This window comes from Vipera berus (assembly GCF_964194415.1).
Source record: "Vipera berus genome assembly, chromosome: 2".
NCBI lineage: Eukaryota > Metazoa > Chordata > Lepidosauria > Squamata > Viperidae > Vipera > Vipera berus.
This window is the reverse complement of record NC_138203.1, coordinates 133516657-133544234: the sequence shown is the minus strand read 5'-3', so window position 1 is coordinate 133544234 and position 27578 is coordinate 133516657. Positions and strand designations below refer to the sequence as shown.

The 27578-nt window shown below is 46.1% G+C and overlaps 1 protein-coding gene across 3 annotated transcripts; it reads right to left on the bottom strand.

Moving 5' to 3' along the window:
* Positions 1–503: 503 nt before the first annotated feature.
* MBD6 (methyl-CpG binding domain protein 6) lies at positions 504–25875 on the bottom strand. Of its 3 annotated transcripts, XR_014024978.1 has the most exons (14): positions 25666–25875; positions 20554–20707; positions 19425–19561; positions 19230–19332; positions 17857–18022; positions 15039–16292; positions 12210–12757; positions 11432–11573; positions 10074–10255; positions 6391–6879; positions 3088–3165; positions 2646–2695; positions 2462–2537; positions 504–2090 (listed from the first exon to the last, which is right to left on the bottom strand). XR_014024978.1 is itself a non-coding variant. In XM_081316588.1 (13 exons), the coding sequence occupies exons 3-13, from the start codon at positions 19535–19537 to the stop codon at positions 2016–2018; spliced, it is 3198 nt and encodes a 1065-aa protein (XP_081172714.1). In that variant the 5' UTR covers positions 19538–19561; positions 20554–20707; positions 25666–25875; the 3' UTR covers positions 504–2015. The 3 variants fall into 3 exon arrangements, 2 of the variants coding, with proteins under 2 accessions (XP_081172714.1, XP_081172715.1); XM_081316588.1 differs by lacking the exon at positions 3088–3165; XM_081316589.1 differs by lacking the exons at positions 3088–3165; positions 25666–25875 and having other exon boundaries at positions 20554–21118.
* Positions 25876–27578: the final 1703 nt, after the last annotated feature.

Sequence of the window (27578 nt, the reverse complement as noted above, 5' to 3'; positions counted from 1 at the left end):
GTTGGAACTGTTAAAGAGATGATCAGTGAGCATGATTTATCTTGCATAATAAGCTATCTCTTATTCTCTCAAGGTGGAATATATAGCATTTTTAAAATGTCAAAAAGTCTCCTTTTAGCACTTTTGGCTAATTTGCTACTGCTGCTTTCACGCTTCCAAGGCAAGCTGATTATTGGCTGACAGAAGACAAGGAGGCCTCAGTGCAGTCATGCTTTCAGGAGATGAGCTCAGGCAATTTAGTCACACTGCGTTACCTAAGGCATTTGGATTACCGTTAGTCATGAAGAAAACACTAATTTAATGCTAGACCCGAATGAGAATTGAAAGGTGCACAATGCAGGGAGGCAGCTGCCGATCTGCAAACAGCCCATTTCTTGTTATTGCTTGTTAGAGTTGCCTGCCCAGGAAGACTGTTTCTTTTAGACAAGGCGCCTCCTAACTTAAAGAATATAGCCTTGTTGCAAGGCTAGAGTTTCAGCTGCTCAAAAACAACCGCATCCAGCTGTTTTAAATACATATTTTAATACTTGATACAAAACACCCCCCCAAAAAATAAACAAATAAACAGTAACTTCGATCTAAGCTTCAAAATATTTTCATCTGTTAAATTAAAAGTCGCTCCCATAGAAAAGCTACAATTCACAATTGTGTATTTTTATTTTTACAAAACAAAATTTAAGCTCGAAAAAGGAAAAATAGTTCCCCCCCCATTCCTTTTTTTTCCCTTTATACAAAAGAAAGGCCGAAGTTGGTTGGTTGAAGTGCATGGGAGGGAAGGGGAGACACAGCACAACTGTACAGTATCTACACAGTGCTTTTGCATAATGTGTCTAGAGTTGCAACCAGACGTGGGATGTGGGGGGGGGGGAAGAGTGGTGGCGTGAAGTGATTTGGTCATTTAGAGATGAGGATTGTAGTGTTTGTGTTTGGGGAATGAATGAGGAGAGGAGCAGGGCAAAGGGAGCTCGCTCTGGCAAAGATGGGCCAAGTGTATTTTTGAGCACAAAGTCTTTTTGACTTTCCACCTCACCCCAATACGCTGTGACCTGAGTGTTCTTTTTAAGGATTTTTTTTTTAAAAAAGGGAAATACAAGGAAATAATATATAGTTAAAAGCAGGAGTATTTTTGTGTAGGGGGTGCACTTACAGTCCCAGACTTCCAACTGGACTGGAGGAGAACAGAACAGGCTAAGTCACCACTCAGGGTCTGGCATATTGTCGCTCTCTTTGAGTAGCATATAAATAAGAGGAGTTGGGAGGGAAGAAATTTCTGGAAAACTGAAAGGAGGATGTTTCCTTGGTCTAAGGTGGCTTATTTTCCTTATTGCTTTGTACCTTGGCCACTGGGATCAGGACCGAGCTTGCCTGCGTGTGTGGGAGAGCGCCTGTGTGTACGTTTGGCAAGGCAGAGAGAAGTGACTGATTCTTGTACTAAAACCCTGAGCCGGTTCTCACCTGCGTGCAATGCACACAGGCCTGAGGTAAGGTGGGAAGTGAAAGGGCGGCGCTGTCCCCCTCCAGGAGGACCCAGCCCTTGCTACTCCTTGCTGAGGTTTGGGGACCCAACCGTAGGGGAATCTCACCAGGGGTGGGGAAGACACAAAATCAAGGGCAGGAGGGCCTCCTGCGCCACCAAGAGGAACATTACAAACATGGCTTCAAGAAGTGCTATGGGCATGGCCCTCTTCCCTCCCCCCTTAGCAACTCCTCCCGACAGCAACCCCTCTCCAAAAAATGCTGAGACCAAGAGCTGCACCGTGTGCTTTGAGAGATCCCTCCGGTAAAAGATTCGGGACCCAGGCAAGTGGCGAAGCGAAAACACATTCATGGTCATGGATGCTCACAGCCATCAGCAACAACCGATCCTCTTGTTGGTATTTCCTCTCCTCCCCTGGGCCACATCCATAGGCTGGGCCCCAGAGATGGAAGGGGGTCGTGGATGGGGAGACACAGATGTCCCAAGCTCTCTTTGCTTAAGAATGGACAGTGGTGGAGCCCCCTCAGTTCAGGCAGTGTTATGTGGCCAATTTCCTCCTCCTGTTTTTCACAGGCCGGCCAGGCCGAGGCCGTCGAGCAACAGTGTAGTCAACCTACAAGGGGGAAAGACAAAGGTTTAAGGCACTATTCGCAAGTTGGGACCACAGTACTGCTCCTTATTCCATTTTTTACAAAGAGGGACATCCTCAGGAGCACGTAACATAACCCTTGAGCAACCCTTCTGCAGTCCTTGTAAATGGCTCTCTGCAGCCACAATTGCCAAAAAGCTGGCGTTCTTCCCCCTCCATACTGAAGCAGAAACTAGTATAAGCCACGAAGGTGCCCCTTACATCAATTTAAAAAGAGGCAAAACACACCAACACCGTACGTCAAACCTTAGGGGAAATCCCCTCCCCAAGAAATGCTTCGCTGCCTTGGTCTATTTCACATTATCATCCACCCACCTATGAGGGAAAAAAATTACCAATGGGCTGGACCCTGGATCAATGCTAGGACCCCGAATCCGTGTAGTCTCAGGTCGGGTACTGGGCCGGACACCACTGCAAAGACAAAACAGTGGACTAATAAATAACTTCTGAGACATCCCAGGCTTGCTTTGAATTCTGCTCCCTCTGTGAATCCCGTCCCTTCTAGGCACCAATTCTCACCTGCTTTTCCTCCTTCGACCACGTCGGGCTGGTCGCCTGCCTGGAGGGCCCTGGAGAAAGAAATGGTTAAAGGGTACGTATCAGTTCTGAAGATGTCAGCTTCCTAAAAGTACTCCAGAATTGGTGATAAAACCCTCCACACGATTTGACTGATTGGCAACCCATGGTTTCACAGCCATTCTACAAGGATCAGCGTATCCGTTCAACTTACGTAAATAGTAAACCTTTCCTGAACCTTTTTCGTTTCGGCGTGAAGGCAAAGTGGGGAAATGTGAAAGTGTGCACAGAGACACCCATACTGAAAATGCTCCCTCGTGTAAAATGGGCAATATTAGATAACCTGGCACATTGCTACGCAGTTCTCCTGTTTTCTACATGCATGGGTTTATATTTAATATTGTTAGAATGAGGGCAAGTTATTGAAACAGCAACACATACATACCTCCCCCATAGTTTGAAGAGTCCAAAATTCTTCCTGAGTAAGCTTTAGAATAGTCTTTTACTTTAAAACCAAAGTCCTCTGAAGAAGGAGCAATCAAAGGAAACAAAACAATGTTTGGGTTCACACATCACACTAAGCCATAATATCAGTCTTATCCTACTAGAAGCAGGTTATGTCCTGCAAGCCCTCTGCTACTTGCCTCTACAATCTTCACAGTCCCACAAGTTCCTCAAACAGGCTTCAGCCTCTGACCAAATCCCACAAGATCCCTTTGTTAGGGGAGACTGGTGCATTAAATGCCTTTTTCCCCAATCTGTCTTTTGTCTCACTGAGATGAAAAATTGCAGCTTTCAATTTCTAAAAACAAAGCCTCCTTGTTTGACCTCCATATAGTGTGGAGTCAGCCTTGTGTCAGAAGCCAGGCTGGTTTCCAACAGTGTTGACTTTAAAACTAAGACAGCTGGAGGGGTAGAAAGTGCTGCGAAGATCAGGGGCAATCTGTGCTTTTTAGAGCAAGGGTGGGGAACCATGGTCCTTTTATGATCTGTGGACTAACTCCCAGAATTCCTGAGCCAGCATGGCTAACTCAAGAATTTTTGAAGTCCATAAGTCATAAAAGAGCCATAGTTCCCCACCCCTGCTTAGAGTGACATAAAACACAAGCAATTTTGGTTTGCAAACAAAAAAATTAGCCCTGGTATTTATTATATATGAATCTTGCTAACCGTATTATTTAATGAATAATGATTAAGAAAACCATGGCTTAGCATAATGTATGAACCTAATTGGTACCATGAAATCATATGGCCATTTGTCCAATGCAAGAAAAAAACAAAAACAAAGATACAGTCATGGCCGAAATTGTTGGCCCCCCAGAAATTTTTCCAGAAAATCAAGTATTTCTCACAGAAAAGTATTGCAGGAACACATGTTTTGCTATACACAGGTTTATTCCCTTTGTGTGTATTGGAACACAACAAAAAAGAGGAAAAAAAGCAAATTGGACATAATGTCAAACAAAACTCCAAAAATGGGCTGGACAAAATTATTGGCACCCTTAATATTTGGTTGCACACCCTTTGGAAAAAATAACTGAAATCAGTCGCTTCCTATAACCATCAATAAGCTTCTTACACCTCTCACCCGAAATTTTGGACCACTGTTCCTTTGCAAACTGCTCCAGGTCTCTCTTATTGGAAGGGCACCTTTTCCCAACAGCAATTTTAAGATCTCTCCACAGGTGTTCAATGGGATTCAGATCTGGACTCATTGCTGGCCACTTCAGAACTCTCCAGCGCTTTCTTGCCATCCATTTCTGGGTGCTTTTTGATGTATGTTTGGGGTCATTGTCCTGCTGGAAGACCCAAGATCTCGGACGCAAACCCAGCTTTCTGACACTGGGCTCTACAGTGCGACCCAAAATCCTTTGGTAATCCTCAGATTTCATGATGCCTTGCACACATTCAAGGCACCCAGTGCCAGAGGCAGCAAAACAACCCCAAAACATCATTGAACCTCCACCATATTTCACTGTAGGTACTGTGTTCTTTTCTTTGTAGGCCTCATTTCGTTTTCGGTAAACAGTAGAATGATGTGCTTTACCAAAAAGCTCTATCTTGGTCTCATCTGTCCACAAGACGTTTTCCCAGAAGGATTTGGGCTTACTCAAGTACATTTTGGCAAACTGTAATCTTGCTTTTTTATGTCTCTGTGTCAGCAGTGGGGTCCTCCTGGGTCTCCTGCCATAGCGTTTCATTTCATTTAAATGTCGACGGATAGTTCGCGCTGACACTGATGCTCCCTGAGCCTGCAGGACAGCTTGCATTCCTTTGGAACTTGTTTGGGGCTGCTTATCCACCATCCGGACTATCCTGCGTTGCAACCTTTCATCAATTTTTCTCTTCTGTCCATGACCAGGGAGATTCGCTACAGTGCCATGGGTTGCAAACTTCTTGATAATGTTGCACACTGTGGACAAAGGCAAATCTAGATCTCTGGAGATGGACTTGTAACCTTGAGATTGTTATTTGTCCACAATTTTGGTTCTCAAGTCCTCAGACAGTTCTCTTCTCCTCTTTCTGTTCTCCATGCTTAGTGTGGCACACACAGACACACAATGCAAAGACTAAGTGAACTTCTCTCCTTTTTATCTGCATTCAGGTGTGATTTTTATATTGCCCACACCTGTTACTTGCCCCAGGTGAGTTTAAAGGAGCATCACATGCTTGAAACAATCTTGTTTACCCACAATTTTGAAAGGGTGCCAATAATTTTGTCCAGCCCATTTTTGGAGTTTTGTTTGACATTATGTCCAATTTGCTTTTTTTCCTCCCTTTTTTGTTGTGTTCCAATACACACAAAGGGAATAAACCTGTGTATAGCAAAACATGTGTTCCTGCAATACTTTTCTGTGAGAAATACTTGATTTTCTGGAAAAATTTCTGGGGTGCCAACAATTTTGGCCATGACTGTAGACCATGAAGCACTTTCTGGAGGACTATGGAAAAACTGTTCATTCCTGGGAATCTTAAAACGGATCTGGGCTGATGGAAAAAGCGCACTTATGGTATAAAGCCAGTGCTCAACTTATAACCATTCATTTAGTGGCCAAAGTTACAACAGCACTGAAAACAATGGTTTACAAGTGGTCCTTAGACATTGTCAGAGCATCCCCACGGTCACGTGAACAAAATTGGCGTGCTTGGCAATGGGCATGCATTTACAACAGTTGCAGACCTTGCCAGCTGGCTTCCAACGAGAAGTCAATGGGGGGAAAGCTAGATTTGCTGAATCAACCGCAGTGATTTGCTTAATAACTGTAGCAAAAAACAAAACAAAAAAACCATGTAAAATTGAACACGACTCTCTTTAACAACTGCCTTGCTTAGCAATGGAAATACTAATCCCAGTTGTGGCCAGTGTGGGGTCCAGTGTGGGCTCAAAGTGGAATTATCTTTCGCCTAAAGAACAGACCAACACAACTGCTTTGTGGACTAGATGAAAGGTCCATCCTGGTCCAGCGTTTGGGGTTCAGTGGAGATGTCAATAAGAAAGTACCCCCAGAAAGCAAGCTTTTTTTTTCCTTTTGGGGTGTCTGGACAACTGAAGTAAAATAATTTCCCTACAATTTCCTTGAAGTCCTTCCTTGTTCCATCTAAGCCTTCCCCAACCTGGTACCCTTCAGTTGTACTGAGATTACAACCCCCAGAATTCAGCCAGTTGACTGGCAATTCCAGGGGATGCAGTCTCCAAACACCTGAAGGGTAGCAAGTTGGAGAGGACCATTTAAGCACTGCTACATACCTTGATCTCCTGAACAGCAAATGGACCTGCTTGAGTTTCTGCACTGCTAGCCACCATTTCTCCGTTGCAACGCCAGGTGGGGTGCGACAGATGTCCCGCGCCCAACTCAGGAAGTTGGCCATTGAAGTGCCGCCTGCCCCGTCCCCGTCCACCCCCACGCCGTCCAGTCTTGCTGCCGCGGAATGACCCTCGCGGAAGGCTGCCGGCCGAGTCCCCATTCAGTTCTTCTGGGCTACATCTGAGCCGCTTGTGGGGAGAGTGGGAACCACTGGCCTCTTGCCCTGCGGGGGCCTCCTGCTCTCCTTGCCGGGTTGGCTCAAGGGCTCTGGGCGTCTCTAAGGCACTTGTGAGGGCAGTGTCCGTGCAAGGGGGCAAGATAGCCTGGTGGCTTGGCTCAGTCTCTGGCACAGGCAGCAGGCTGGACAAGGCTGAGGCTGGAGGTTCACCGGGTAGCACCAGTTTCTCTGGGGCACTGAAGCCAGGGCTTAGCTGGCAAGCAGAGAGAGAGAAAGAGAGAGAGAGAGAAACCTTCATGAGATCATTTTATCTTCTCTGCAGCACTCAGAGGTTGCTTCTCCAAAAGCTTTTCTGAATTTACATTTTGCCAAGTGGATGGATATTTGAATGTTTACATTGCTGTTAAATATTCAGCTTCTCAGGACTTTCTTCCTAAAGACCATCAATATCATGCTCAATGGGCTTACCCTGGTCCGTTTCTCATCTTTTAACCTTTCAGAGAAACAATATATTGGACCGAGGTCTGGACAAAGGATGTGTAGTTAGTTCACACGTACACTAAGTAGTACGTTGGAATGTCTTGGAGAAGACATTGGTTGTTTAGGCTAGGAAAACTGGGAAGGGATAGGCCCCAGTAGAGGAATAATAAGGAGAGTCCGCTGTTTCACTGCTTTGTTCCCCCTTAAAACAGCTATTGGCCTCACTTTAATAGTTATTCAACCAGTTAACCGAAGCCTTAGTGGCCCCGGGTTCTGCTTGTTGCTTTTGAATGCTAGGTCTGCCCTCATTCGTGACTTGACTGTTGATGAGGGCACCAACCTGGAATTATCACTGAAACCTAGGTGGCTTCAAAGAAATATACCCATCCTGATTTCAGGTTTTGCTTACCCTTGGGGCACCAAGCATCTTCAAAGAAGGATGGGACCCTGAAAAAAGCGTCCTATTCTTGCTGATATATTCCTCTTTGGATGCAATCCAATTACAGCAATGATGTAAATCCACATATTTATTTATATGCTCCTTGGCCGTGCAATTTATGATTTAGGCCGGAGTGTATTCCCAACTAGTCTTCCTGACAACTGGTAATAAGGATTGGCTCTAATTTCCTGAAAGTTCTGGAAGAAATTGATCTTATTTATTATTTATGGATTTATAAAATTTATCGGCCGCCCATTTTACCATAGGGTAACTCTAGGCGGCTTTTGGTTACACCTTAGTTAAAACTAAAATGTTAAAATCAAATCTTAAAATCAAAGATACATGGGAATGGGGGGGGCAGAGTTGGGGGGAGGCGGGATCTGTTATTGATCAACCACCTCAATTCACGGGGGGCCCCAAGCCGACTGGCGCAGCCATGTCTTTAGACCCTTATGAAAAGATAGGAGGGTTGGGGGTCAGAAATTTCTGCTCCTTCTGCTAGGGTGCATACAACAATTTGTTCACACATTTGTTCAGGAATTGATAAAATACATCTGAGTATCACATGCATACTGATGACACCTGACTCAGAACCAACAAATGACCTCCCTTAGTGTCCTTGAATAAACAGGTGAATGAGAACATAAAGTCTTGTAAAAGGTAAAGGTAAAGGTAAAGGTTCCCCCGCACATGCGTGCTAGTCGTTTCCGACTCTAGGGGCCGGTGCTCATCTCCGTTTCAAAGCCGAAGAGCCAGCGCTTGTCCGAGGACGTCTCCGTGGTCATGTGGCCGGCATGACTAGACGCCAAAGGCACACGGAATGCTGTTACCTTCCCACCGTAGTGGTCCCTATTTTTCTACTTGCATTTTTACGTGCTTTCGAACTGCTAGGTTGGCAGAAGCTGAGACGAGTAACAGGCGCTCACTCTGTTACGCAGCACTCGGGATTCGACCTGCCAAACTGCCGACCATCTGATCGACAAACTCAGCGTCCTAACCCACTGAGCCACCGCGTCCCACCGCGTCTTGTAGCAGTCTACAAATCAAAGTTTTCAGGTTCAACTTTCCTCCTTTAACCAAAATCAGAAGGAACTGGCCGCCCAATTTCTATTTCTTACAGCCATAGGATATTTTAAATTTTTGAGGGAAATACAACCGTACCCAACACCCGTTAAGGAAAATACAATAATACCCAACATCTGTCAGTGTCAGATCAGAATTTTGCCAGTCTGATTATGTAGTACCTCCTCTTTCTACTTATCTTTCGTTAAATTAAGAAGTGTCCGAGTCGCTTCTGAATATTATCTGTCTGTTGTAGACTTAAAACCAGCTCAGGAGATGGTTTTGAGGAAGGAGTCATTCTAAAAAGGATAGCTGGTTGGCAAACAACCGATGCAATAAAACCGCAGAAATAATTAAATGTCACCACCTTTAACACAACAATTTAATCCCTAAAATGGGTTCTTATGATGCTCAGCTGGTTCACTTGGTTGTTTTCCTCCAGGGGTTCTCCAAACTTCTCTTCTGACATGTCATCTTTTGGAGTTTCTTGGAAAACCTAGCTCCTCCTCATTCTTCCTCCATGGGATTAGCAATAGCAATAGCACTTAGACTTATATATCGCTTCGTAGTGCTTTACAGCCTTCTCTAAGCGGTTTACAGATCAGCATATTGCCCCTCCCCCCCAACAATCTGGGTCCTGAGAAGGATGGAAGGCTGAGTCAACCTTGAGCCGGTCAGAATCGAACTCCTGGCAGTCGGCAGAATTAGACTGCAATACTGCATTCTAACCCCTGTGCCGTCACGGCTCCTAAGTGCAGTGAGAGGCTGCATAGAGCGACCTGGTGCAGGGCCCTCTTGACCTGGCCATTCCAGGCACAAACAGAGGTCTCCCAAAAACGACCTGCCAGACCCTCAGGAAAAACCTCGTGCCCTCTGAAACTCCTTCAGGTTCATCAGGTGCCTGGTGCAGACAGATGAATAGGCCACACTTTCTTGTAGTGTGTGTGTGTGAGGGGGAATTGCACAGGATCACCAAAATACCAATCAAAGAGTGATCTAACCATGGCAAACGACTGATGTAATGTACTCTGTCTTAGATCATATCGCAGCTACTACCCCAAGAACAGACAAAGAACAGATTTAATGTGTGATCTCTGGTTCTTTTGACGATCGGGTTGCCACCAGCTCCTTAGCTTTTCCCAGATTCAGTACCATCCGGGATTGAAGGTTAAAATCCCCAAGCACCACCGGCCCCAGGGAATCAACCGCTAATCTGGCAATGGAATCAATAGTTTCAGTGAAGTCCTCTGAACCGCCGCATATTGTCCTGACAGATATCAACACGTTTGGTTTGTTTGTTTTGGCTTCGAACTTAAATCTATGCAGAATTGGCAGATGCATTATGATGGGTACGCATCTATGAACGAAACATGTTCTTTTATCCCCAAGTGTGGGTGTTCCGTGCGAGAGAAGAGCTAAACGTTGCTCATCTGTCTACCCTGAGCCAATAGCGACCTGTGGCTTACCTGTAAGGTCTGGAGGAGGCAGGCCAGGGGGTTGGAGCCTGCTAGCAAGGGCAGCTGTCCTTGGAAAAGCTGGATGCCGAGAGGCCCTTGAAGACTGGGTGGCAGGAGAGGCTGCTGGGCCTGGAGAAGAGGACTCCCAATCAAGGAGGGGCCCGAGGCTGGGTTCAGTGATGGAAGATCACCTTCACACGGACAAAAGCGGGGAGAATATTAACTCTGCTGCTGGCACACAGCTATCATCATCGGCACCAATCCCAAGTACTTCTACGGGTAGTAGCAGTTAAGATTTCCTACATTCCTTCTCTCCCCTCCGAGCTTGTAGTGAACTGCTGGAAGGTCAGAAGGAATTTTCTCTGCTGTCCCGTTTTTGCAAGTTCGGAAGGCATCTGAAAGAGGCACCTTATGTGCGTACGACTGCTTTTGTTTTGCAAATGCATTAAATCACGCTGAATTGAAGAACCATCCCTTTACAACAATTCCTGTGCAGGTAAAGTTGCAGCCGGTAAATATAGCTCTACTCCCTCTCCCCCCAGTCGTATCAGCAGGGGAACGCCAACAGGGGCTGGATAGGGAGAAGCAAATTGTTGGTTATGTCCACAGTGGGGAAGACCTTTGCCCAAACTGCAGCTCTCCAGAGGTGGTAAACTACAGGCTGTCCTTGCTTACTGATGCCTCATTTACTGACAGTTCAAAGTTATGGTGTAAAGAAAACCAGTTTGCGGTTGTGACCAATCCTCGTATTTATGACTATTGCAGCAACCCATGGTCGCGTGATTTGGGCACTTCACAGTCGCATATGTTTATGACCACGGCAGTGTTCAATGGTCACATGATTGCCGTTTGCTTGCTTCACAACCAGGTTCTCGCAAGCAGAGTTAATGAAGATCACAGAAGTAAAATCACAAGTCATGGTCACATGTTTCACTTAATGACTGGGAAATCACTTAACAACCAAAGAGGAAATGAGATCCTAAGCTGGTCACAATAGTGCTGTTGGTCTCACTTGTGGTTGATAAGTGAAGACTGCTGCATAACTCCCAATTATCTCCTGCCAGGAAGAATCAGCTTGGAGAAAGCTAAGAGCAAAACATTAGGTCTTCAAACTAGACCCTTTTATGACTTGTGGACTTCAACTCCCAGCATTCCTCAGCCAGGGCACGCTGGCTGAGGAATTCTGGAAGTCAAAGTCCATAAGTCATAAAAGGGCCAAGTTTGAAGAGCCCTGCATTAGAACAAGAGGACATCTGGGGGTGGGGCGAGGGGGAACAGTCTCTTTCTGCTTAGGGGCAGTCATTTGGGCTTTAATTATCTTTACCTTCCCAGGAACTTGGCATCGAACAAGATGGCTATTAACTCACCCAGAAGTGTGGTACTCAGCAGCGGGTTGACAAGCTGGGGCAATATGGGATTCAGCCGCCCAGAGGCACTGGGGGTACCCTCAGTAGTTGTCGGTGCGTTGTTAGTGGAGGTAGGTGCCACAGGAGTGCTAGCCAGGCCAGTCTGGGACGGAAAAACAGGAAAGGTCTGAGGCAAGAGCAGAGCCATCCGGACAAGCCCCTCAGGTGACTTCAGGAACGAACTCAAAGCTGTTGCTCGGGCTCAGCCACCTCGTTTAACCCTAAACCAGGTTTCTATCATTTAAAGCAGGTATTGTTTTTTTTTCATTGTTTAACGACTAGTTTATAACTCTAAGGCAGGAATCTTCAAACTTGGCCCTTTTATGACTTGCGGACTTCAACTCCCAGCATTCCTCAGCCAGGGCACGCCGGCTGAGGAATTCTGGGAGTCGAAGTCCACAAGTCATAAAAGGGCCTAAGTTTGAAGACCCCCTACTCTAAGGCAAGGTCTCCTTGGAATCACACTTTCCTAATAGGTAAAGTCAACAGATTAGTATCATCCCTACAGCAGCCGGATATACCTTGTGAAAACTCTGCTAACAGCAACTACCTTCTTCCCAACCTTGCACGTTCCTCAGATAGCCTTCAACCTGTGACCAATCCCACAAGATCCTTCACAAAAGGGAAGGCCGAGGGGTGGTTCACTAGATACGCTTTCCCTCCGATCCCACCACACATCTCAAGTGAAACGAAACACTTCTAAAAGCGACTGGCTCAACCTCTGGCTCAACCTTCTTACCTGGGTGGGGCTCGGTCCTGTGTCGGAAGGGCCCAGGCCGGTTGCCAAGAGTGCCGAGTTTAAAGCTAGGACAGCTGGAGGGGTGGAAAGTGCCGGGAAGAGCAGGGGCTGCAGAGTTTCGGGCAAGCTGGCAAAGGGCTCCAACAAGGGCTCCGTGGTGGCTGCTTCCCTCTGCCCTTCACAAGCTGCCTCTGGCAGTGCCAGCAGCGACGCCAGGAGCCCACTTGGCTGTTGTAGCAAATCCAGGCTGGGCAGCACCAGAGGCAACAAGGGCTGCCCGTCTGGCTCCTCCTGCAGGTTAAGAGGGGGAAGCGGCGTCTCTGGGCCCAGGGTCAGCGAGAAGGGGAAGGAGCCCAGGGGGAGCAGCCCAGGAGGGAGAGCATTCCCAAACGGCAGCGCTTGTTCCTGTGCCAGGAAGGGGAATGGATCGGTGCCGGTGGGCAGCGGGCAGCCCACACCCCCACCTTCCACTGTGCCGGTGGTGACAGTAACAGGGCTGGGGGTGGGAGGGCCCTTGGGAGTCATGAGGGAAGCCGAAGCAGCAGCACCTGCGGGAAAGAAAACAAAGGCATCACCAATCACAGGAATGGCCGCACCCCTGCCTAAAAGGGATGCCTCTTCCCAGAATGCACTGCACTTTGGAGATGCCCCTTGTGAATCCTCCAGGCCAGAGCAGATGTCCGGTGTCATCTGTAGCCAAACTCTCATCAATTCACACTCGGACACTTACTCCACTTAATTCTTTACGCGATTTGGAGTGTATAACAAGAGCGTAGGCTTGCGAGCCACTCTTTACGGGGGCGGGGCGGTGTTCCTGTATATTTTAAGGGACACGCAGAGGGGAAAATTCATCCTGGTGCAACTCCCCAATAGGCTGCTCAATTGCTAAAGGCTTAGGAGTTTTATCCTTTCAACCCTTCAACCTCAAGAGTTAGTAACTGCTTGAATAATTCTAACGATTTCATTCAGAGAGCAGTGAAATCTTCTGTGACTGGACAGATCACCACTCAGACACCATCAGCCAATCATTCGGTCTTGTCTGCTTCTCCTCTGAAGAGGCATCAGCTTCTAAGCCAGCCATCAGTAGCAGGCTCATCTATAGATATTAGGAGGAGATATGTAGACTTCACATAATCCAAGGGCCGGATTGACGCTTTGTACTAAGCCATCGTAGGCTTTGCTTTCAACGGAAAAGACGCTGAGGTTGGGAAAGATTGAAGGCAAAAGGAGGAGGAGGATGAGATGGTTAAATAGCAACAGCACTGAGACGTATATACCGCTTCGCAGTGCTTTACAGCCCCTCTCTAAGTGGTATACAAGGTCAATGACATAGTGGACATGGATTTGGGCTAACTCTGGGGGATAACAGAGGACGTGCTATGGTCCATGGGTTGTGAGGAGTCAAACATGACTTAACAACAAAAATACTTTGGGTTGACAGGATGGGTTCTCACCACTGATTCGTAAAACCATTGTTTTTGGGTTAAGGTAAAGGTAAAGGTTCCCCCGCACATGCTAGTCGTTTCCGACACTAGGGGCTGGTGCTCATCTCTGTTTCAGAGCCGAAGACATCTCTGTGGTCATGTGGCCGGCATGACTAGACGCCAAAGGCGCACGGAGCGCTGTTACCTTCCCACCGGAGTGGTCCCTATTTGTCTACTTGCATTTTTACGTGCTTTCGAACTGCTAGGTTGGCAGAAGCTGGGACGAGTAACAGGCGCTCACTCTGTTATGCGGCCCTCGGGATTCGACCCGCCAAACTGCCGACCTTCTGATCGACAAGCTCAGCGTCCTAACCCACTGAGCCACCGCGTCCCTTGTTTTTGGGTTAGCATAAAGTATAAGCCCACTTGAGCGTGGTTTATTCAGCAAGCCTTAATTAAACCAAAACTAAACACGTGAATCCAATTAATGTTTGTTTTATATTATAATATAGTTATATGTGTTACCAGGGCAGCATTGGAGAGCTTCTTTTCCTTAATGTTGTTTTCCTTTTCTAACTCTCCCTACTGTGAATGTCACTGCTCAGAAGGGGGGGGGGGTAACTGCATCTTCTACACCAGTTCCCACGATGGAAGGTAGAGGGGAATATAGTAGTTACAACGGCATTACGTCAATGGCAAGACTAAGCTTCTCCTCGCCACTGCTGCTCCTCCATTCCTCAATCTGTAAGTTTCACAGACGGGAAGATAAACAATTTAAACCGGCACATCTAGCCTGGCAGTAAGAAGCATCAATTTATCTAACTGCAAAGGGCAAGGATTAAACCACTGTACTTGTTGCCAAGGTGTAAGCCACACGTACCACAACAAAGGTTGGTTTGAGTAAACTTTCACAGAATGGGGTATACCACTAACCGTCTCCTTTAGCTATTTCCGTCTGTGTTACATTAAATAAAACAAAGGCCTACGTTCAAATGCCCGATCAAAGGGCACCTCCGATTATTCAGTCCCCACCATTTAATACATAGCCCTTTTGCCCAAACTTTAACCAGAATCTGTAACTGATGACAAGCCTTAATTATAAATTCGGGATTGCATAGGCTGAACGTTGCATGATCAGAAAGGATCAGACAGCAACCCAGCTTGGGCAGGGCCTTTTGGTTCAGCAGAGATAAGATCTGCTTTCCTGGCCCAGAAAAGGGAGGCAAGACAATCAGGAGGTGTGACTGCCATAGGGCTGGCAATTCCCCCCCCCTTTTTTTCCCTTAAAGAGAAGAAAGAAGTAAAACTCTCCAGGCCCCAGAGGACTGTCACTCAGCTGCAGCTCCCAGTCTGGGGAAGGACCAAACACGATGAAGGCCACCTCCGCCTCCATGTACAAACCTACCTGGGGGTCCTTGGGATGCAAGCGGGGAGGTGGGAGGTTTTGGCTGTGGGGAACTCCCTGAGATCTGTTCGGAAGACGTGGAGGCCAGCTGACCAAAGAGGCTGAGGAGTTGGCTGTTGAAGTCCTGGAAGGGGGGCAAAGAACTGGGGCTGTCGCCAGCAGGGGACTGGAGAAGTGGGGGCAGGCCTGGCGTAGGTGAACTCCCGGGAGGAGCCAGTAGACTGAGTAAAGAGGCCAGCGGCTGTACTGGGGCGGCTGAGCTTGGGGGTCCATTCTTGGCCTCTCCTCCGGGGGGCTGGTCCCGAGACCAGGGGTGTCGGGTCAGTGTCTCCTCAGGATGGGTGACCCCTGTCTGTCCTGCGTGGGAATCCTTGAGCAGGCGCAGGACAGTGGGGGAGCGACGTTGCCGCCGAGGTGTCCGCCCGCCCACCACCGACAGCAGCAAGCGGTTGGGTAAAGTGCTGGCAGCCAGCTCATCAGGACGCCCCCGGCCGACCAGCTGGGCCTTGGCGGCTGCACTCAACAAACTGCTGGCTGGGAAAGAGCCTGGGCCCTGAGGAGGAAGGAGCAGCAGGCCGGGCGGTCCTTTGCTTTCCGGAACGGCTCCTAAGGGCACTGAGGGCAGGTTATTGCTGCTTTGGTTGGTTAAGGCGTTGGTCGGGGGTGTCGGGTCCAAGCTGGAGGGCCTGGGAGCCAGGCGGTGTCCAGAGGGGCCCTGCTCGGAGGAGGCCGAGGAGTGCCGGGACCGCTGTGGAGAAGGCTCAGCGCTGCCTGCTGACGAGGAAACGGAGGAGAAGCTGGTGGGGGCAGGGGAGCCGGCAGCACTCGCCTGCGACCCGAGAGGGATGGAACGACCACTCCAGGGGCTGCCCTCTTGACCGGGCCCCACCTCATCCAGCAGGGGGAAGAGGAAACTGCTGGATGAATAGGGCCGGGGTGATGCATCTGCGGAGGCCTTGCTGGGCAGGAAAGAACCCCCGGTAGCGTTCAGCTCAGACGGGAAAGTCGGGCGGGCACTGCCATTGACCGTGGCTGGCAGGCGACCTGGGAAGACATCCCCAAAGACAGCATTGGGATGGCGGGGAAAGGAAGAGCTTGGACCGGACCAGGCACTGCCATAACGATCAGAGGGACATGGCAAGGAGAGATCCGGCCCCTTGGGCAAGCTGGCTGGAGCTTTGTTGGAAAGAGTCTGCTGCAGGCAAGTGCTGGGCCCTGGCGTGGCCGGGTGAGATGGCAGAGTCATTCCAGCCCCTGTAAATAGAGGAAAAGGTGATTATTCTCCAAAAGAAAGGACAAACAGAAAGCCCCAATTTGCACCAAAAGGCTGGCTAGCTGCTTGGAGGGAATGAGAACACAGAATGAATGGATGAACCTTTATTATCAAAGTACAACCATGTATACATTGAGATTGGCTGAGCCTCCCTTCGTGCCCCCCCACAACTCACAGTGATAACAAACCCCACCATCTTGTTACACCATGTGAGCTAATTGCACAACACACCGGCCCCGCAAGTCAATCATACATAAAGTTATTTCCCATTCAAAAGCCTGACAGCCCACAGATAGAAGGTGTTCTTCAGCCTGTTGGTACGGCTGGCTATACTCCTGTACCTCCTACCTGATGGTAGATGAGTGAAGAGGTACCGACCAGGGTATATAGTATATAGTATATATATATAGTATATAGTAGGCATATAAATTCACTGCAGATGGGGACTGTAGCCAAGAAATTAAAAGACACTTGCTCCTAGGGAGGAAAGCCATGGCAAATCTAGACAGCACACTAAAAAGCAGAGACATCACCCTGTCAACAAAAGTGCGTATAGTCAAGGCTATGGTCTTCCCAGTTGCAATGTATGGCAGTGAAAGCTGGACCATAAGAAAGGCTGAGCGCCAAAGAATTGAGGCCTTTGAACTCTGGTGCTGGAGAAGACTCCTGCGAGTCCCTTGGACTGCAAGGCGATCAAACCGGTCAGTCCTAGAGGAGATCAACCCTGACTGCTCTTTAGAAGGCCAGATCCTGAAGCTAAAACTCAAATACTTTGGCCACCTAATGAGAAGGAAGGACTCACTGGAGAAGAGCCTAATGCTGGGAAAGGTTGAGGGCAATAGAAGAAGGGGACGACAGAGAATGAGGTGGCTGGATGGAGTCACTGAAGCGGTAGGCGTGAGCTTAAATGGACTCCAGAAGATGGTAGAGGACAGGAAGGCCTGGAGGAACGTTATCCATGGGGTTGCGATGGGTCAGACACGACTTCGCAGCTAACAACAACAACAGGGATATAAAAAAAAGTAATCTAAAAATCAAACTTCCAAGTTCTTCCACCTTGGCAGTAAGATAGAAAAAACAATCTTAACTGCATTTCACATCTTCAGATGCATATCTGTTCCCAGTTTTAAGACATACTTTTTACAATCCTATCATTATGCCATTATTGTGGAATTATTTCTATCAGTGTTTCTATCATTATGGTTCTTTATGGTTTTTATTTTTGTTGCTTGTTGCTTTTAATCCTATGCTTGCCGCCCAGAACCACAGTTGCAAGATGGACAGCTATCTACACTGCCATAGTAAATAAATAAGATTATTGTAAGCCACCCAGAATCGCTGGACATGAGATGGGTGAGAAATAAATTTTATAAATAAATAAGATCTTGGTACGGCTTCTGTTTAGAAGGCTAATCCAGAATTCTTACTCAGACTCTTGCAAGAGGCCAGACGAGAAGGACTGGGACAAGGAGCAGCTGAAGAAGAGATGTACAAACAAACAAACAAAAATACAAATCAGGTCATTCATCAAACAACATAAGTTACCTGGCCCCAGATGTGGCAGGCCCAGCGGTCCATGGCTCTCCATGCTGCGATAAAGTGTCGCCATTGCCACTATTTTCCGCCGGTGATTGCAGAGCTTGGTCATGTCTTGGTCTCCCTTGCTGCCTTCGCTCCCAATCACCATTGCTGCAGGGTCGAAGTTGAAAACCTAACCATGATGGGGAAAGGTTTAGTGACCGAACACCTGCCCTTCCCTCAATCGACTAAAGGTGCTACAGCAGGAATTTGCCCATTCTTTGGTTCTAGTTGGAAATCAGGACTGTAGCTGAATATCAGCAACCTCGTGAGTTTTTCTGCAGGACATTCCACTGCTTCCAGGGGGATTTTTAAGTGGAGGAGCACAACCTCCAGCCCCCGACAATACATGTATGATCATTTAAACCCAGGTTTAATTTTAACCTGAATGAAATGTAACCCAAATGAGTACTGTCTAGGCTTCAACTTTTGCTTTTTTTTTGAGTGCAAGCCACAGCAAGCTCCTCGAAGACCAAGTATGATACGTGGCCTGGAAGAAGCTGCCTCCCATGGGTTTAAGGGTGTGCAGGACCACAAACCAAAGCATTTTGCCTTTCTATACAAGTGTGTACTTATGGTAGTTAACTGTAATTAAAATACAGAGCATAAAATGAACCACTAAAGAAAGGAGATTAAAATTGACAGTTAAAAAGATAAATGGAAGAGTGCGTTTTGATTGCTCTTAGAAAGAAGGAGGATGTAAATGTACTGTAATAGTTCCAAAATGCTATTCCACCACCTGGAAGACTCAGACTTTTTTGGCTAGCTAAAAGAGACTGAGAGTGGGGCGTGTGTGTGTGTGTGTGTGTGTGAGTGTACACTTTAAAAGAGCCTCTCCCACAGACCTGAATTGCCAAAACAAGTATATGATGAGTGAAGGAGTCTATGTCAGTCCTGCTGACAATAACAAGACCTCCCAAAGCACATACAATGTCCTCCAGATGTGCCATAATTCAGTTTCTATATATACCAAACCAGCCTAGCCAACCGGAGCTGGAATGCTAAGGCGGTAAATCGTGCTCTTAGTTTGATCCATCACCTGACTAGCAAGAAATATGTCCCAGTGATAAAGCACATGCTTTGCATGTAAATGTTCCCAGGCTCCATTCCTGCCACCTGTACAAAGCCTGAGAAAGACACCTGGCTGAAACTAGAAAGCTCTAATCAGCCAGCTAGAAAACCTAGCAGGACCCACTGATTTGCTGTAAGAGTTTCCTACCTTTCTTGTTAGGTGTCATTAGTCTCTTTTACTTGTGGAGTTTGTTCCCACTCGGGCAAATTCTACCCCAGAATCTCTCTCAACATCCGATACTAATCCATTTCTCTTTTAAGTCCTCTACCTTGTGCACGTTGAGGGGACACTCCAGTCCACACTTGCAAGTGCCGTCCGCCAGCAGATATGCACGAGTCTGCTCCAATGAAGCCAAGCTTGTCCCACTAGGGCTAGGAGAAAGAAAAGAGGGACGGGCCAGATTAGCACGAAAGCAGCAGTGGAGAAGAGGAGAGGGAAATATATGGTTGGGGGCATGCTGTACCTGATATAGCACACTCTGCCCTCTTCCACCCTGCGCTGCCAGCCCACAGGCACAGGTGTGACTGCCGGGCGCCCACCTCGATCCACACCAGAGCAATCATCGCCGCCATTCATTGTGCTCCCTCAGCGCTTGGGCACCTGGAAGAACCCGTGGTTGTTAAGATGGCAGGCATCACAGTGGTTAAAGAGCATTGAGAGCAGCGGGAGGAGAGGATTCTAGCTAGTATTAGTAGGGATGAAAACATAAAGAGATGTGCGTCCTTAGCTCCAAGAGCTCAGGCTACTCTAAGCTGAGAAGGATGAGGCCTACTTTTGCAGGCCTGACAGCACTGAGGAGCTTAAGGCATCTGCTTAAGGCATCCACTACCTTTACAAACAAAACATTAAGATTTCGCCCTTAGCCTTGCTCAAAAGCCTGGCATCTGAAACTGGGTCCCTCCCTCTAAATCTCCCAACTCCACAGGTAAACGCTTTGGCAGAATAAACAGCCTGCCACCCAGCCTTTCCTATCTGGGAAAAGTGAGATTAGCTCTAGGACTGCGAGAGGCTTTGTGTCATGGGTAAGAGTTATTATTAGCCGAGCCAGCAACAGAATGGCTTCAGGCCAAGCGACACAAACCAACAGAATCACACTTGGGGGACTACACCACCTCAGATTCCAGGTCGGTGGGACTCCTGTTTTCTTTTACAATGGATTTTTTTTTAAAGGATAATAACAACAATTCCCAATATAACTCCCTACTAATTTATACAGTCCACAGTGGTACAGTCATAGAAGAGCTAACTCATAGGATTCTATTCTAAGATTATGAGGAGAGGCGCAAAGGTTGGGGGGGTCATTCAAAAGAAAAGACAGCAAACAGGCCACGAAGAGTAGCTGGAGAGAATAAAAGAGGGAGGCAGAAAAGTGGCACTGCATGAACTAGGACACTAGTCAGACATGACTTAAACCAGCAGAAGATCTGAAGGGAGTCAGAGAAACAGATCTGCATTACCCAAGCCCCCTCCCCCTCTCCTCCCCCAATTAAGTGGGCAGCTCTGCCCTACTAAACAAAATCAGAAGAGAGCCACGAAACAGCAAACAGCTGGCTGATCCTTTAATCCAGCTCTGCTATGCAGATGGCTCCTACCTGCTCATGGCTGCAAACCTCGCGGCAGGCGATGTTAAGGCTGGGTGGGTTCCCTTGAGGCACTCATGGTCACTCCAGTGGCCTCTCGTCTGAGAATCCAGATGGTGACCTGTCCGGCAAGCTCACGCCACTCAGTAGCCACACTAGCCTACGCCTGGAAAGGAAGGAGAACTTAAAGTTGAGGCTCCTCAAGTGAGGAAAAAGAGGGGAGATAAGATTCTCTACAATTTTTTTTTTGATAGGAAAATATCTGGGTCAAACGCTTCTTTTTTTTTTGGCTAATATTAGGACACCATTCTAATGTGTTACTATTCCAGTCTGAGTTAGTAAAAGTTCTTGTTACTTTAAAATGATTCACCGTTTACTATTTGGTGTGGTACAAGGAAGTGACAGATAGACACCCAAGGAAAACAAGGCCTACCATTAGATTCCCAATTATTATGGAGGATTAACATCCCAGTTTAGAGGAGGGAAAATTGAGTATTTGCCAACAGCAGGACAGAGCTTAACATATAAGGCTGTGGCAACCCTTGGGAAACTGACTTGCATGTATTGATGCATATGATACATATTGCACACCATTGGATCAGGCTTTCTGGGCATAATCTGCACAAAAGTAAATCCTTAAGAGACAACAGGTTAGAGACAGTCAACTTGGAATACACAGATATTTTGGGTAACAGTTCCAGTTAAGGTGGCCAAAAACAGTGATTCTGGGCATTATAGCCCAAAGCATCTTGAAGGAACCACTGGGTTACCTCCAGTTCTTGGACTAGACTACTACATCACAGCAGATTCTCTTAAGTAAACATGCAGGAGAATCCAGGTTCAACCTCTGGCATGTTCAGACAGAAAAAATCCTGCCTAAAACACTGGCAAAACACTACTAGTCCATGTTGATAATGCAGTACTGTACTGTGTTAGTTGGACCAATGGCTTGATTTAATGTAAAATAACTTTCTATATTCCTCCTAGCAAATAAACATTTAACCAATCAGAGGAAAGGTTTTCAATCCAGCCCATTCCATGTTGCATGCAAAAAATCCTGAAATCATTTCTATTAATCTGGAATACTCCTCCCTAAGTGCAACTTATAATGACTGGCATAAAAGCGAACCAATAGGCATTTGTTTTGGCTGCACATCTAAATCATATGCTAATTTTTCTTATTCATAAGAGTGGCATTTCTAGGCAGATACAAAGATGTAGACTAGATATTGGTTTCTCCCATGCTACAAAGAAAAAAAAGCTTCTATAGAAACATGTTGATGCTGGCTGAAGCTTAGGGATGAGTATGAGTAATGGACTGGAGCTTTACAAATACATTCATTTGTTGGTAGCCCACAAAATGCCTGTGGGCCAGTGGCCCATCTCCATATACACAAACCTGTTAGCCTATACCAGGGGTAGGCAACCTCGGCTCTTTTATGACTCATAGACTTCAACTCCCAGAATTCCTGAGCCAGCATGGCTGACTCAGGAATTCTGGGAGTTGAAGTCCATGAGTCATAAAAGAGCCGAGGTTGCCTACCCCTGGCCTATACAGACAACTAAGCATTTATTTTTGGAAAGCTCTTTGGCTGATTGGCCAAAGGTAAAACTTTGTCACCTAAAATGATTAGAAGAAATGCTTATTTAGAATTCTGAACATTATTTTTTCTATCCCTCCTTTATTATTTTCACAAATAACTCAAGGCTGCGAACATATGCAATACATCTTCCTCCTCTTTTCCCCACAACAACCACCCTGTGGCTTGGGATGAGGGAGAATGATCAGCCCAAAGGCACCTTTCTGGCTTTTATGGCTAAGGCAGCACTTGAACTCAGTGTCTCCCGCTTTCTAGCTTAGTCTAAACTGAATCTCACATTCGCTGAAAAATCTACACTCATCAGGCTAGCCAAGGATCAAACAATAGGGATACGACATATTATATTTCTCTTCACTGCAGTCATAAAAACTGACTGAAAATGATAGCCCAATTAAAATTAATTACTAATGGGGAAAAAACAGATTAATTTCATGTATTGTATTAAACCAATATTTCTTTAACCATGGTTACTGCATTAACCACAATTAAGCCAAAATCAAATGAGTCACATGTAAATAGCTAATATACTCTTAATATGCTATGTACCAGATCACAGCTTGAACTGCTCTATTCTTAGTGCCTTTAACAGTAGCCTGGCAGGCAGAAAACAGAAGAGAAAAGAAGAGAATCTGTATTTATTCTACAGATCAGGTGAGTGTAAAAGGCGTAAGACGGGATCAGCAGTTAAAAAGTTGGCAGTTCCTCTCATCACACATAAATTGATTACAAAATACCTAAAGAATTCAGAAATGCAGAGGAAAAATACTAGGAATGGTTAATAGACCTGCTGACACATTGATTGGCCCCTCCCATTTACTCATTGACAGAACTAAAGGTAGACTGGGCTAAAGCACTACAAAAGTAAATTTCTTATTTCAGAGCAGGTGAATGTAGATTATTTTTTTGGACTTAGGTCTTTTTCTTTTTGAGGAAACATCTGAAAGCAATGTTGAAGCAACAGAAAAAAATGCTCTTTTTTTGAAACCGTATGTGGGGTTCATCTTACACCTATTATTATACATCTATATTTTTTACATTTTAAAAAATACTATAAACCACAAGGAGAAATCGGAAGGATGCTAATCTTACCATCCTTAAAGATAGCACTATTGCTGAGACTGGGCCCTGTCATACTAGTTGCTCCCCTGAGTGAAACTTAATACGTACATACATGTAAGCGGCTGTCAGTGCAACAATGAGGTAAGGACAGTTCCGTATCCAAGTTAAAGTGCCCAGGCCTTGTATTGTCACTGACTAAAGCCTAGGTAGTTTGGTTCTGTTACAAAGAAATCAACTATAGGTTTTAAATGTATAATTTACACTAAGTATATATTTTAAAATGTTAAGTCTTGGCCATATATTTTTTGGATATATTCAAAGCATTTCATTCTTTGGAGGGAACTTTAAAAAGCAGTATAGAAAACTATACTGACCCACTGCAGAGGATAAAGGATCAGAAATTATTTTGCCTCAGTGTAATGGAAGTTGGCAACATGCTCAGGAACTTATAATGCAGGATAGATATCCTCCATCAGGATATAGGTAGTCCTCAACGTATAATTTCATTTAATGACCATTCAAAATTACAACAGCACTGAAGAAAGCAACAGTCCATTTTTCACACTTACAACCATTGCAGTATCCCCATGGTCACCTGATCAAAATTCAGACACTTGGCAACTGACACATATTTATGACAGTTGCAATGTCCTGGGGTCATGTGATTATCTTTTGTGACCTTCTGACAAGCAAAGTCAATAGGGAAGCCAGATTCACTTAACCACCTTTTTACTCACTTAACAATGGCAGTGAGTTACTTAACAAGGGTGGCAAGAAAAGTCATAAAATGGGGCAAAACTCATTTAACATCTGTCTCACTTAGCAATAAATGTCTGGGCTCAATTGTAGTCATAAGCCGAGGACTACCTATAATCAAATGTATGCAGCAAAAAGATTAGTCTACTCTCTGATTGTATAACTGCACTCTGATTAACTTTAAACAAGGCTAGCATTGTTTATGTTCTGCAAGGTGTGTTTACCTAATCTAGCTATTTTCAACAAACACATACTGTGCATTTTGAACAATTGGTAATGTTGTAGAATCCAACCTACTATTTGGAGGGAGGGGAATATTGTACCTGGAGCCCTCCAGTTGTTCTCAACTTCAGCTCCCCTAGCCACATAATAATTGCATGTAATTCTGGGAACTGTAGTCCAAAATATCTGGAGGGGAGGGCAGCATATTCTTAAATGCAGTAAAATAAATAAAATAAAATAAAAATCACAAGACAAATAAGCCTGGCGGAAAATGTATATTGTACCATTAATTATTACTGCCTAGAATCTCTTGCCATCCAAAATAATGAGAATTGGGATTTTGCATAGGAAGCAAGTGTAGCTTTTAAACCTTTTAACAATTACCAAGGAGCTACCCTACCTGATAAGCAAATTCCTACTGAAGAAGATCAAAGGTGCTATCTAGTTTCTAATTTCCCCCCCCCCCTAAACATAATAGTTGATGCTTGGATGGAAACAGCCACAGCAGTTCTGTAATCTGAAGAAAAAGGATTCTAAGAGAGTTTTGTTCTGTTCTGGCCTTTCCCAACCTGGTGTCCTCTGGATATGTTGGACCACTATTACCACCATCCTTTACACAAGACTTCTAGAGGGAAGACTATGCATATTTTGCCTCTGACTTTCCTAAAAGATCTTGAGAAAATCTGTTAATCTCCTTTTATTTGGACTCGCTATTGAACGAGAGTCGGGGAAATGGTCCTAACCAATTTTCTGGTGACTTTTAACCTTTTCAACCACATTTCTACTCTGCAGAACCTGCACTGGAGAAGATGAACACCACCACCCCTTTACTTTTCCTGCACAGTCTGAAAAGGTATCAACACAAGAGTGGGAAATACAGAAATCAGACTCCAGCAGAATCCTCTTATGAGAAATTTGTGGGGAAACCTCTCTATGACAAGCAATCCTTCTGTCCACCCTTTTTGCCACCTGCAGTTTGAGAGACTGAAAACAGAAGCTGGAAGCCTTTACCGAGTAATGTTCTGCTACTGCCCCTTGGGTCATAGACCCCCTTCATCCCTGGAGGATGGCTGAACTTTTCCCAACATTGCAGCAGTAACTGAAGGTCTAGGAGTGGGGTTTGGATCTCTCCCCCCCCTCCAAAAAAAAGGGAAGACATAAGGCAACCAAGCACCCCGGCAACCTTTCTCCTTAGCTTTGTGCAATCGGGTTTAAATGGGAAATCCTCCCTCTCCCCCAAAGCATTATTTATTCCCTTTTGGTACAGGAAGAGTAGTTGTAAGAGGTGGCGGCCAAATCGCCCTTTCCCAGCAAGCTCCTCTATAATGGAAAGGCTCGGCAACTCCGGCAGAAGTTTGAACTGTCAAAGAGAAGCTGCAAGCGGGAGATCGGCTCGACTCCGGGCACTCACAACTCCCTAGCCATAATGCCGAATGCACCCCGAAGTCCGACTTCAGAGAGTGCCCAGGGCCCCTTTGGCACTTACCTTGGTTCATGGTGCCCCCTCCCCAGAAGCAGCTGCAAGCTCCAACTTGTAATCGCGTCTCTCCCGGGGGCTACGGGTGCCCCCCCCACCTGCGGTGGGTGCCGGGTGGGTGCCGGGTGGGTGGGTGGGGGTCAGGGTGCAGGGGATCGCTGGTGCTCTCCACCCCCACCCCCCAGTGCCTACCTCACTCCCTCCCTCCCCCCTGGACTCAGTGCCAGGAAGAGGAGGGGGTAGAGCGAAGGAGCTTCCTCCCTGGCATGCGCACTGGGGGCCGGGTGAGGGGTGGAGGTTGGGGAGTGGGGGAACAGCCCTGGGAATTCCGTTCCCGACCTCCTCCGCTCTGCGCTTAGGGCGCAGGAGCTGCGCTTTGAGCGCAGGGCTCGCTGTAAAATCTGGCCTGGGCCCTTTGGGTTGTTTCGAAGTCCCGGTGCGGAAATGGGAACGGCACTCGCGGCAGTCATCCTGCCGCCTGTTGTTTTGCGGCCTGCCTCGCTTTGACCCTCTAGCATGCTCGAAAACGACCTGCTTTCCAGGCAAGCCCTGTCTCGAATGCGCTGGCAGAGAGGTTTGGGCAGCCTTTGGAAAGGACCCGATCCCGTAGCGCAGTGGCGTTTTAATGGGAATGAAAGATGAAGCCCTCTTATGATCGCCCTTGTTTTGCCCCTGAATGGATACAATTGGTGTGTAAAAAAAAGTCTGTACAACTACATTACGTAAAGGCAGTCTGTAAGATGATGGAAACTCTAAGAGGGTAAAAAGTTATTCTCGGGAATCTCCTCCCCATTCTGAGAAGAAACGTAGAATCCAAAGTTATTCTACCACAATGGGCCAAAAACTGCTAAGGAAGAATTGAAAATACCGTTCCCGTTAATGTAAGTTCCTAAAGTCACAGGTATGAGATGGGTGGCTGTAGAATAAATATACAGATTAATTTAACCATGAATCACTCAACCTAATTGGCTGTATTTAGATAACTTACTGGATTTGATAACAAATAGCTTTAAACAAAATCTCATTTTAGCCTATCCCTTTGTGTGGAGGAAGCTTTTGTGTTCTCACTTAAAGTGGGGGATAGCAGAAGAAAACTCTTGCTAGCTTTCCAGAGGCATCTTACCGATCATGCCTCAAACAACACTCTGAAAAGGCTTCTCACTTGATCCAGCAAAGAAGTTCTTTTTAAGCAACATTAAAAATTGCTTGGACAAATTAAAGTTCTATACAATCCAGCATCCTGTTTCAAACCAACAGAGAAGGAGGCTACAGTTTCTCTTGCAGCTAGTCTTAGCCTCAGAAGTTGAGGTAGACAATTAGCTATTGAGGTAAGTAATAATTGATAGAGATCCAGTGCAAATGATACTAGCTTCTTTTCTTAAACACTCTGAATTGACAATTCACTACTGTATGTCTTATGGCTGGGCACTCGAGATAATGCAGGTGAGGTATTTCCTCTTCTGGAACTATGGTTTTATCTGGGATTTCAGTGGTGGATACTCTTCAGATGTTTTACTAATCTAGTAATTTAACAGAACAGATTAGGGGTCTGGATTTGATTCCCAAAACATGTTTTGAAGGCAAGACCATAATGGCTCTCTGCAACAACTGCTCCCCCCCCCCAGGATTGCAATCCAGAAATCTCTCCAGAGTACCTTTCTTGGAAACCCAACCAAAGTGCTGCATAGCCTATGATCTGTGTGGCTTAGATAGAGGTGATAAAAGGCTGTTCATATTCAGCTAATTAAGCCTGAGCACAATTAGATGTTAAACATAAAGAAACTGAAGTGGAGAGGAAAGTAATACATATCTTAATTATGAAAAATTTAACAAAAGAATAGAAATATATATGCAAAATATACATTAAGCAGACATTGGGATCAAGTTTTTCTTATAAGAGAAAAATCTGTTAAGAATGGATA